The 13,015-nt window shown below is 40.0% G+C and overlaps 1 protein-coding gene across 1 annotated transcript; it reads left to right on the forward strand.

Annotated features, from left to right (window-relative positions):
* The first annotated feature begins 1,025 nt into the window (after positions 1-1,025).
* Positions 1,026-6,934, forward strand: si:ch73-174h16.4 (leucine-rich repeat-containing protein 14). Its single transcript, XM_041813625.1, has 3 exons — positions 1,026-1,635; positions 3,290-4,132; positions 5,499-6,934. Exons 1-3 carry the CDS (start codon positions 1,358-1,360, stop codon positions 6,064-6,066), a joined length of 1,689 nt encoding a protein of 562 aa, XP_041669559.1. The 5' UTR covers positions 1,026-1,357; the 3' UTR covers positions 6,067-6,934.
* The last annotated feature ends 6,081 nt before the right edge of the window (positions 6,935-13,015 follow it).

Here is a 13,015-nt window from a genome sequence, read left to right on the forward strand (position 1 = left end):
TACATAATGTGCAATGTCAGTAATAAAGCTATCATGACATGTTAACATTTTAGGTACGCGTGGAGTTTTAACATGAAATACAATGAAAATACTGAAAAACTATTTGGGTAAAAGAGAAGAATTTAAAGCAGTGATACTCAATGTGTGGATCTTGAGCCACATGTGACTCTTTAAAGTCTTAATTTTAAATATTATTCCCCCAGAAACATTTAAAAAAGGGAAACATTTCTGCCATTTTCACAATTTTTGCCACTTTTCACCCATTTAAGCTATGTTTTGCCATTTATTCCCCATTGATTCCACTTTCATCCAATTTTTGCTCTTTTTCACCATTTTTTGCCCACTTAAACTATCTTTTGCCCATTTTTGCAACTGCTTTTTTCTGTATTTTGCCACTTTTAGCCCATTTTTATCACTTTTTCAATTTTTTCGCTCATTTTTGTCTAAATAGGCTACCTTTTGCCATTAAATACCACTTGCTTCCTTTTTTCCCAAATGTTTGCCTCTTCTTTTTCCCATTTTTGCCCTCTTTCACCTTTTCTTTTTTTGCTATTTTTTGCCCATTTTAGCTTCCTTTTACCATTACATACCACTTGTTTCCTACTTTTCACCCATTTTTGCCTCTCTTGACTGCTTTTTGCCCATTTTAGTCACTTTTCACTCACTTTTTGTCAGTTTTAGACCAATTATGCCTCCTGAAACTCATTTTTGTTCCTTCTCACCGAATTTTGCTACCTTCTGACCATTTTCCATTTTTCTCCCCATTGTCGCCCCTTTTCCCACATTTTTGCTGCTTTTTGACCACTTTTCCCACCTTTAACTTATTTCCATTGCTACTTCAAGCCATTTTTGCCTCTTTTCACCACTTACATACACTTATTTTTCAACAATTTGGCTCTTTAGTTGAGAGGGGTTGAGTAACACTCGTTATTTAAAGGAACAGCTGGACGAGCGTCAACCTTTGTTTTCATGTATTGTCATGACGTCGCGCCTGTGCGTGCTACGTCACAGGCAGGCGTCTTTTTCCAACTGTAAACACTCCGCTGCAGCAGGAGCATCTTCCTCAGTGATAGTCTGTCGAGTTAGCTTACAGGATGAGTCAACGTTTAATTTCCCCCTCTGTAAAGGTTAATACTCTGAGGAGGTGTCAGTTTTTGTTGTAAAGTCTTTTTTCGGCGCTTTACAAGTCTGCATTAAGTTACTGCTATAAAGCTAATCTTAGCTTCGGAGCTAGTTCCAGCTAGCAGACTGAGTATCGTTATCCATCCAAAGCTGCATCTTTTCGGCTAAAGACGACGCCACATCTCCTCACTCGGTGTGTTTTTTAATCTAAAACTGCTTCCCTCTCTGAGCTGAAATGGTGGTTTCCTTGGTGAGCCTCTGTGCCAGGGAGGTGGTGAGTGACCACAGCTCGTCGCCCTGCTGGCTGAGATGGGTGCCCAGAGAGCTGTACAGGGCGCTGCTGGAGGCCGCCTTCACCAGCCACAGACCGCTGGCTGTGGGTGAACTGGTGCAGAGGTGGCCCGAGAGGACTCTACGTGTCGGTGGAAGGAGGAAGCAGGGACAGAATGCACCTAATCGACTTTGTATCCAGGCTCTGCTACTTGCAGTGGTTAGAGGACTGTCGGACAGGAGGTGAGAAGCAGTCGGTGCTCAAAAATAGGGATGTAACATTAAACTCTACTCATAATACCAGAGGGTTAAAGGCTGCACTGATTCCACATTTTTTAGACCAAGTACAACCACTTAGATTTGAGTACTTACGATTTTAAGTGTAAATAATGAGTAGCTGTTAATGCCATTGCAAGCCTTAAACATATTTTTGAAATGTTTATTTTCATTTCTATGTCTCACTCCTCCTAATGATAATTTGCAGTGCATGCTTTGCAGTCTACTCTTTTATCAGCCTCATTTATGATAAAATAACATTAAACTGCAGACAAAACTACAGCCTGGCTTCACATTCTAAGATGCAAATATGCAGGAAAAAAAAAAGGATAATATCTGCAATAAAAGATAGTGGAGCATCCACAAAAAGTTTGTCAGGATTGTCAATACTTTGATTCTTTGAAGTACCATTTTTTTTGAATGATAGAAAATACCTGATTACAATAAACAGTATAATTAGAAAGGGGTGAAGATTTTTTATTTATTTGTTTATTTTTTTACTTTATGCTTTAGATAGGGTTTAATCTATCAAAAAATTCAAGTTGAGCCTGTTTAAATTGCACAAAAAGTTGGCATGTTTTATTATAAACTCATTTTTGCAATTTAGAAAATATATATTTTTTGTGGGATTTTGTTTGCATTTTTTTATTACCGAAAACAGACAAGCTCCTTGTATAGGCTGCCTAGGATTTTTATTTCTGTATCCAAAAAGATATCAACACTGTTTGATTTTTACTCATAACATATCAAAGTTTAAATTCTGTCATCGTAACAATGATGTTATTAAATTCAGACATGAGATTGAAGTCTATTTATGAATGATCCTTTTTCTAAGTTATCTGACAATAAAAATACAAACTATCCCTTTTCTGTATAAAATCAGAAATCTGAAATCAGGTTGTGATTGGCCGTCATATCCCCCTTGTATACTGCATGAAAAACTACATACGATTTAACTGAAAGTCTGTACAAGCATGTCGTGCCGCTCAAAACTGAATCAGACGAAATTCACACAGTGTACCCCTGGCTTAAGGGATGTTGGTACAAGGGGGACGAAAACACAGTGTTCTTGCAAGAGTACAGCTGAAGACAGACTTTCCAAAACAAAGACAGATTTTTGATCACAGAATTTTGTTTAGTCCCGCAGAGATGTTTATCAGCACTTGTACATTTGTACTGTCTCTAAAAATCTTGGTGGTGAAATATGAGGGTGGGGGTGGAGAAACTGTGGAAACAGGAGGGATGCTGTGAGACCCTTTAAAAATGATTTTAAAACAAATTCTTAATAAATACATGAAAAGAACTAACAGAGATCTTTTTAAATAAAGAGAGCAACAGTCTGTTTGTGACACTCAAGCGCAAAAGCTTTTAAAAGACCTCAATCGTCTTTAGCCCTGTTTGTACTTCCCTCTTTTTAAGCTATTAACAATGAAGAAGAGAAGCCAAAGGGAGTTAGTGCTCACAACTGGGCGAAGATTTTTATATCAAACCCATTTAAATGATCCGTTTTTGTTTGGATTTTTAGTGGTACTGTGAGATATAGTGTTAAATTCACAAAACAAACCCTGTGATCTCCATGTTCTTCGTGTAAGCAATATTTACCATAAATCCCTCTTTCTAGATGTGCCTTGCAAGTACTGGACCTTTGTGGACTCCAAGGAGATGAAGGAGCCATGGGAGACCCAATGGGAGGCTGGTCCCTAACTGTAGCCCTCTCCACCATGGTGGTTCAGGCCAGAGCAGGAGCTCAGAGAGCACAGAGGAGAGAAGGAGAGCGGGAGAGAAAAAGATTCTCTGCTCTGGAGAGGGAAAAGGATGTGAAAAGAGAGAGGGGTCAGTGGAAGAGAGAAGGAGATGGGGAGGGAGTGGATAGGACAGAGCTGGGGGTGAATAACAGAGAGAATATGGGATCAAATGTGACTGTGGGTGAGGAGGAGCTGATTAAAGGAGTGAGGAGGAGGATGGAGATAGAGAGGAGGAGAGAAACTGCCTTGACAGGTTCAGGAGGAAGTAAGAAGGAGCCAGACGATGTTAATAGTGAGGTGTTGGTGCATGTTAGAGCTGATCTTTTTGTAAATGCTCGCTCCTGGGAGCGTGTTCGTGCTGCTCTCAACACATCAGGACCCCTCAAGCTTCAGTGCAGATACCTACGCTTGGAGGAGATCTCAGTGTCCAGTATCAAGACTCTGCTTGACCTCCTGCCTCGACAGGGTTTCATGGGCATTGATGTTCGCTACAGCAGCCTTGGGGTGGCTGGTTTGGTTGAGCTGCTGCCTCTGCTCTCCACCTTCCCTGCCTTGAGGTCTCTCCGCCTACATTACTGCAACCTGGACTTTCGCAGAGACCACCTCGGTCAGGAAGAGGCACTCAGGGATTTGTCTCAGGGTTTGGCTAAGCTGCAAGAACTGAGGCGTCTCAGTCTAACTGCTCTGAGACTTCCTGGACAGCTCCGTGTGCTACTAAGGTATGACATCTCCCATTTAAATGAAAGCAAGACTATGACGTCTTTCTCACGTGATGAGCTTAAAATAAGCTTTTGGCTTTCCATGTCTTTATAGATTACCAAAATATATGTATAATATGTTGTTTACTTTAGTAGGTGCTTCCCTTGTTACATGTGGAAAGTAGTTTGTTTCTCTAATACATACATTGATACATTAGCTCTACTGTAGAGGCAGTTACATTTATGCAGCACTTGGAGTTGGATTGTCATGCTAACAGAATTTTAAACTTTGACACAGTGCTACTAGAAAATAAATAATGTGGGTACTATGTCAATAAAACACCCAATATTAGGCATTTTCTTGTTTACAATTCTCAGAAATTGCCAACAAAACTCCAACACTGTCTGAATTTTAAATATAGCATTATGTACTTTTGCAGTTTAAACAGTGTGCATAAGTCTGCTTGCATATTTTCCTCTCCTGGGCACCCGCCTTATGAAATAGATGCCTGTTTCTTTTCTAAAGCTTTGGCCCTTTTCAATGCTATCAGTCATTTCAGTAATGGAGAATATAAACAAGCTGAATCAAAAACACTCTGCGGTATCGGAAGTTTGCCACCATAGCATATTAAATCATAGTGTATTAAATGGAACAGGAGTATGTCTGTTGCCAACAGAGCTCCAAAGTTTAATTGATTTATACTCATATTGAAATTGTTCAGTTTTAGGGATGCAAGATATCTGTCAGGAGATAATTTATCAGTATGGGCAGATGTGAAAATTTGAGAGGATAAGCTCCATAGAAAGAATCACGTTTTATACATCGGTCTACGGGGCTCACTGCCTCTCAGCAGGGTGTCGCAGTGCTGTTTTTTCCTCTCAAAAGGCAGATTTACTTGGTTTAACTGTTACTGTTAAAAATGTTTTTTGCACATGTTGTACAAGTATTTAAAAAAAACAAACTTTATTATCGAATGTCTGTACTTAAAAAGAATCACATTTTCGTCAAGTTCTTGTAAAACTGGCGCTTTAGCAGCATCCACGCTAATGTCTTCCACCATAACTGCACCGGTTTCTTGTTGTTGCTTGCTTATGTCATGATGCCGCCGTGCCCAAAAGCACTGCTCCTCGACGCTGATTGGTCCTGTCACTTTCTAACCAGGCCTAATCTATTCAGATGGGAGCTTTGCAAGATGGATTCGCCAGTGAGAAACAAGGAAACAGGCGTATTCATCTTCTTTGAAAGTTTAATTATAACTGATACATGAATGAAATACTTAATAAACTGAATATTTGAACTTGAAATACAGCAGTTAAAGATGGAATAAAACATACAGTATTTAGACTTCCTTTATTCTATGTAATGATCTCCCTTCTTTTGTTCCAGCTCTCTACCTCAGCCTCTGGAGATTCTGGAGCTGCCGTATTTAAGCCTGAGCCCTGCAGACCTCGCCTATCTCTCCTGTGCCCATCACGCCTCCACACTGCAGCAGCTCGATCTAAGCGAGAACCGTCTAGATGAAACCACCCTGCCCTCCATCCGTCGCCTCCTCTGCCAGGCTTCCACTACCCTGCAGCATCTCTCTCTCAGCGGCTGTGGCCTGACAGACGGCCTGCTGGCACTGCTGCTGCCCTCTCTGGGGGGCTGCTGCGCCCTCAAGAGCTTAGCTTTGGCTCTGAATCCACTCTCCATGGCTGGCCTCATGGACCTGGTGAGGATGGCTGTGAGGATGCCCTCCCTACGTCACTTACTGTACCCAAACCCCCTGGAGGACTACCAGCCAGGCCTCCCTGAACTGCCTTCCAGTGCTCAGCTTTTAGACTGGCCGCTTGATGAAGGTATGCACATCAACACGACCAGCAGTCAGCTCAACAGAGTGCTGACAGACAGCGGACGCTCTGGCCTCTTTCTGACCTGCGACCTGCTCAATTATGATAAAGACTTGGTGGACTAGAGCAGAGGTGAAGCAAAGGACCCAGGTGCTTTTTTTAGTTTGCTCTCCTACAAATAGAAGAGAAATGTACTTGACAGTCAACTACCATCTGTTTGATTGTGCAACATTCATTTATCTCTTTGTGGATCCTTGAATTTGTCATGTGTTGGTTCTATTAAATCAAAAAAGTAGAGCCTTTAGTACATGCAGACCTCAACTGAGGCTACATGCAGTCATTTTTTTAATTCTTACAGCAGAATCAGAAAAGACAAATCAGAAGATCATTAAAAATCGAAGTACTGGTGGGGCTACAATTTGCCCCTTGTAAGAAAAAGAACTAAGCCATGCTTTAATAAAATGGTGCTTTGTTACTTTAAGACACTGATTACCAGCTGGTTTTGTATCAGACATTGTTGCTTTATCATCAGCTGTTTGCTGTAAGCTGTTTCCCTTGTGCCTTTACATTTCATCTATCCTATTCAAGTACAATATTTGCTGAACTTTTATGTCTGAAGGCTTTACATCCACAGCTACATCGTCAAGTTTGACAGAGGGCAATATTTCTGAATGTATGTTTACTCAATAATTGCATTTCTTTCCATAACTAGTAAATGAATGTTACTAAGATATACTTTTGTGTATATTCTCTGAAAAATTTTGATTTTTTTTGGCTTTGTTTACCATGCAAAGTACTTTGAATGTCAATTCAAGTTCCATTATGTTTTTTTTTCCTATTAATTCACTTTGAATCATATCTGAAGACAGTCATCTGGAAATACATGTACCAAATCTGCTATAAGACACATTAAATCATATATACAGCAAAAATTCAGAATAAATTGGTCAAAAGGCAACATTTAAGAGTCATTTCATTCAGTATTTCAGAAATAATCAAGACATTTCAAAAGAATGTTCATTCTATGTCCCGTGAAGAGTTTAAACATGGTTAGATGCTTCATCTATAGTACTCTACATACGACTGCTGATGAATATAGTAACGGCGAGTCGAGGCCTTCACCCAGTCCTTGTCTGTGTAGATATGAAAGGGGCTGAGGGTGACCCGAGATAATGGCAGGGAGATGAAACTTGGAAAGTGAGTGAGGAAGGGACGATGTCTCAGTGGAGGCAGAAGTATTTCTGTATGAAAAGAACGCCTAAGTTACAAAGCAGTTAAAGCTGAACACGCCCAATCAGAAACAGAAAAATGACTGCAATCTTACCTGGTGGCTTCCATATCCTGGCCATGCTATGAGTCTCTCCTAGACGAAGAATTGGTTGAGAACTACTACAAAGATAGAAAAAATGATTTAGTGGGTTATGTTTAGGTAATAAACTCTCATATGTACATCACTATCTCATACCAGTCATAAAGGGGCAAAAGCACAGTGTTTTTGCGACCAGCAGGCACAACACATCGGGCCTTTCTGTACTCCTCTTTCTGCACAGAGCAGAAATAGTTCAGCACATCAACAGCATTGAAGATCGGAGGCTTCCACTTGGCTGTACTCCTCAGGTACAGACTTCTTTCATGTTCCTGCACACATGCAGAGAGACGCAGACAGCAATTTATCAGTTACAGTACAACAGTGAGTCATTCCAGTCAACAGCACTGTGATAAACTCTCATGCCGTCCTATTTGGAGGAGTGAAGGTCACAGTGAGGGAGTTCAGAAGCGGCGGAGAGCCTCTCAGTTTTCAAACACCCGTCCTACCCTCTGTCACATTCAAAACACTCAATGAGAAAATGTTACAGAGGCTTCTTGTCCAACGAAAAGATATTGTATTAAAAAGTTCTTAATTTCCAAAGTAAATATGTCTCTGTCACCTTATATTTGGAGATCCACAGCTCCAGCCACTGATCTGCTCTGTCATAGAGAATCTTCCAGATGTTAGCATGATCCTGCAGCCCAGAATCCCAGTTTTCCAGCTCAGGCCACAACCACTGCTCAGCCTCATTCACACCCATTGCTGTCAGCGTGCCAAGCACTATTTTTCTATGCATAGTAGGAGATATCACAAACTTAGAGACTTTATAATATGGTTTAAAAAATGTAAAGTTCCTAGTGAGCTTATTCAAACAAGAGGCAACAGTTTATCTTCAGTCCAGTTTCTAAGTACTAATAGAAACTCTTTTCCCTTCAATATTTTTAAGAAAATATTACATGATTAGCATCATAAAACTACTAAAATTGTATGGATTAGATATGATTGCTGTTGTGCAACTGACTGGTGCCAATGCAATTACAAGCATAAGCAACAGCATGATGATTTTTTTTCATAAAACTCCAATTCCAAAAAAGTTATATATATTTTATTTACACGTGAACAACATATCAGATGTTGAAACAGACATTTTACCAGTTCATGAAAGATATTCACTCATTTTGAATTTGACAGCAGCAACTCCTCTTAAAAAGGCAGGGACAGGGAAACAAAGGGCTTGAAAAGTAATTAGTCCTAATAAAAACAGCTGGAGGAGCATTTTGAAACTAATTGGGTTGATTGGTAATAGATCAGTAACAATACTGGGTATAAAAAGAACATTTTAGAGAGGAAGAGATTTTTCAATCAGCAAAAAATTGTGTTAACAATTTCAGGAAAATGCTCCTCAATATAAAATTGCCAAAACTTTTAATGTCTCACTATCTTCAACACATAATATTATCAAGATTCAAAGAATCTGTAGAAACTCAGTATGCAAGGGACAAGCCCAAAGGTCATTATTTAATGCTCCTGATCTTTGGCCCTCATGTGGCACTGGCTTCAAAACTGGTACAATTCTGTACTGGAAATCACTGCATGGGCCCAGAAACACTTCCAGAATTCTTTGTCAACCCAGTTTGCTGTGCCGTCTATGAATGCAAGTTAAAGCTGTATCAAGCAAAAGAAGAAGCTATATGTAAACACAAACCAGAAATGCTGCTGTCTTCTCTAGGCCAAAGCTCATTTAATATGGACTGAGGCAAAATAGAAACCTGTTCTGTGGTCAGATGAATCCAAATTTGATTTGTTTTTGTGAAAATCTCTGACCCCATGTCCTATGGACTAAAGAAGATGCAATTAGCAAAAAGCTACTCCTTTGTCTACCTGTGTAGCAAAACTGACACGGATCACAAGCTTTACATTTGGACAAATACAGCCTTGATTGGGTAATGGGAAAACACATTATTGAAATTTTGCTAACTGCTAAAACTTGAAAAAATGCAATGAAACTGCAATTAAAGATGCCTGTGTCCACTGAAGAGCTTAGGCATAACCCTTCAAGTAATGGAAAGTTATTATGAGTGCATAATAGTGGTTTCATTTTTTAAAAGCCTCTTCAAGAAGTTTTCACGTCATAAAACAAGCTCAAATTAGCACCGGTGATGTATCTATAAAGCACTGAAGCAAACAGGAACATAAGCTACAAGACTGATTGTTATTTTTAAAGTTATGTTCAAAATTGCTGCTGGAGGGTAGCCAAAAGGAAACCACTGATTGTTGATATCTTGCTATTTTTCTATCATTATAGCATGTTAAAACATGTCAGAAAACTATGTTAACTGAAATAATAAAGTTTTGAGCCAGAGAGCTACACAACAAGCTGAATTATTTTAGTTTCATAACTCTGACTGACTTACCGGAGTCCTAGTTTTTTAAAAGCCAGAAGGCTGAGTACATTTTTCATGAGGTTGTTGTTGACAGATGTCAGCTGAACAAGAAGATTCAACAACTCAGCAAACACAGCCTGCTCCAAGGCTGACTGAAACACACAACAAACAACAATCACACATGAATCTGCTCCAAATGTGGAACACAAACAATATAAATCCAGGATAAAGCGTACCATGTGAGGTTGCACTAATTTGGGCACCAGATCAAGGAGACCTTGGTACAGCTTGTCTGTGTTGGGTAAAAGTTCCTGTTTGAACAGAGCCAGCAGAGCAGTGAGGATCTTCATCTTAGTTGAAACATTGCAGGTGCTCAGAAAGTCAAGTAGCTGCAGGGAGAAGTCCTCTGGAGACAGGGTGCTAGGGATACACTGTACAGAAAAACACCACCACACTTGAACCAATGAGCATGATTTAAATGCCCGAAATAAAAGAGAGAGGAGTACCTTTTTATCTGGAAAGAGTTCTATAAACCAGTCTGCTTCTGCAAACTGTTTGAGGAATGCTGGAACCTCTGGGGTGGGTTCTGGTGGTGGGAGGGGTGTTGTTGTTGGGGTCCTCTGCCATCGTCGAGGACGAGGAGTTGGAGGTGTGGGTTTGGGTGGGTCTATTGGAGGAATCTCTGGAGGCTACAGAGACAAATAAAAACAAAGATTAACACAAATCAGATCTGCTGTTTAATTAAAGTGTTGAGTGAATTAAACACAAGGACAGAATTACTTCCTCTTCCTGCTGCCTCTCTACTATGATGAGTTTCTTAGGTGTGACTCTCCAAACAGGCAAGTCCTTGATGCTCATCAGAGTCTTAGGTTTTGACTTTCTTTTGGGGGCCTTTTTCTCCTCCTGCACCTAAAATAAGAGATCAAACTGTTACTTCGACACCAAACCAAACATTATTGGCATTTACTGGGAAGATACATTCAGGAACACTAGTAAAAAAAAAGTGTATCATACTGGCTCTGCAATCACAGGACTGTCTGATTCAGGTGCCGGGGGCTTGTAGGGCTTGAAGAGCTTTAAGGGCTTGTAGTCTCGTGGTTCAGGATCAACCGAAAGTTTATCTGAATCAAAAGTGTCTCCCAAATCAAGCTGAAAACACAGATTTTTTTTCTGCTTTTAAAACACTGTCCTCTCTGGAAAATTGATGAATGCAAGGCATTGATTTCAAATAGCTTCACTGTAGAAATAAATGCAAAAATCCATCACATTTGCATTTCTTAGCTTAATAAATATGTTTATTGTTTTTAACCAACAAAGCTTTAAGTTCTAACCTTCAAGACGTTGTTTTCTGTATACAATTCTATATTTCTTCAAAAATTGAACAGAAAATAATTGGGTAAAGGGAGATAAAAGAACCTTCATATTGAGGGGTAAACCATATAAAATCTTCATGTAGCGATCAAAAGCCTTCTTCTTGGTTTCCTTTGTGCTGGGAAGCTTCTCTTTTCTGCATTTTACCGAGCCTTCTATGAGTGCAGAGAGGTCCTTGTTCAAGGTTGTCAAGCCCCCATGCTCCTGGAACAGTATAAAGGAAAGATCTTCATCTCAGTATCTTTTTCTTTTACCTCTTTGGACGGCTGACATCGCTAACTCTGACCTTCTGTCTCCACATGTCCTTAGTTAGTAATAAATTGCAGGCGATTGCTTGCAGTTCCTCTTCCTCATCTTTGTCTGTGCTTAGGCTCCTGTTTTAACCAGTAAAGCACATTGTTTATAAGAGCAATGTATTGGAGTATTCCTAACATATAAGATAAAAAAAGTCTTACTTTCTTTTACTGCATTTTTCTTGATCCTCAATGGCAGGAAAGTCTGGAACTCGTTGGGCACTGTAAGTGTGAAGAAGCTGTAAAAATGAAATGAGATTAAGGGAAAAAATCTGTTATATTTGGTATATTATGTTTAAAATATATAAGTTTAATTCTGCAGTGCTGATTATTTACCCTTTGATAGTAGATGTGTGGCAGGAAATCTACACAATCAATCTTGCACAAATCCCCTCTGATGCCGATAAACAGCTCCCCTCCAAAGCCACCATAAGCCAGATACTGAGGCACTGCATTCAGCTGCAGGGTACTGTAGGTGTTGCACATACAAACATACATAAACCACAGAATGTTATCTTTACTAAATATTATGGGTTTTTCTTATTGTGATGCAAAAAATACAGGCATGTAATGAGATCCAACCTGAGTAGTTGATTTTTCTCATTCCAGATACACAGTGTTCGATCCAGACTGCTGGTCACAAACACTTCTAGATCAGGGCATGCACACAACCCTGCAAGAAAAAAAACTCAGTCACTCACTCACGTACAAACAAAACAGCTTAAATCCTCATATTGCTAATGACCTGTGATGGGATCTAAATGTCCCTCTGTTGGTGGGTCATCAGTCTGGCTCTGGTTGAGTAGGTTGAAGTGAATGGGCTTGTGGGTGCCACTGCCAGGCTCTTGGAAGGTCAGGGCCAGCTGAGGCCCAAGAGCAGCCAGGTGGATGGAAGACTGACCACAATGAATGCTCATCTTTGGGGTGAGACACTCCTGGACAAAACAGTTCACGCTCCACACCACTACTGTCATGTCCTCACCTTTGAGATTAGAGCTAAATTGTTAAAATCGCACTTAAAAACATACCAAAGTGATAATGTTATAGTGGGAAATACTATACACTATAGAGGAGATCTCTTGGTTTATTCACTGACTGTGTGTTAACTGACAAAAAAGTCTGGCAATTTTAAAAAATTTTCTAAGTTGGGTTGGATGAGGTATGCAGCAGCAGTAGTGTTTCCAGGGATTTCCGTGAGCACTGCCCCTTTAAGAAAGACGGGCTCGGAACACCATCAGGGCAGCACAACAGATGGGTATAGCTGCACCACGTAATTTAGCAAGATTATGTAAAAATGGCACTATTTTGCAATGCAAGCTATGGCTGCTGGCTATGAACTCTTCCGCCTCAGCATACCCATGCACATCCTGTATAAATGGACAACACTCACTGAAATCCTTGGAGGTTAATACTAGTGTTGTAGTACTTGAGAATGGTCTTGGTCTTGAGACTGGTCTCAAGGCTACATTTGTCTTTGTCTTGTCTCAGACTCAAGAGCATTTTTAATTGGTCTTGTCTTGGTCTCAGACTGGCCGGACTCGGGACTTTCCATCAAGACCAGTCGAGACCAGCACTGATCTGCTATTCTTTGACTTCATTAATGTGATACAAAGGAGAAACACTTTCTAAAACAACAAACAACTAAACCTGCAAAAACTCTGACATCAGTCTATCTTAATTCTAGTCAGAACTACCTCTGAACACTTACTTTAGGCTT

Source organism: Cheilinus undulatus, linkage group 19 (assembly GCF_018320785.1).
Source record: "Cheilinus undulatus linkage group 19, ASM1832078v1, whole genome shotgun sequence".
Taxonomy (NCBI): Eukaryota; Metazoa; Chordata; class Actinopteri; order Labriformes; family Labridae; genus Cheilinus; species Cheilinus undulatus.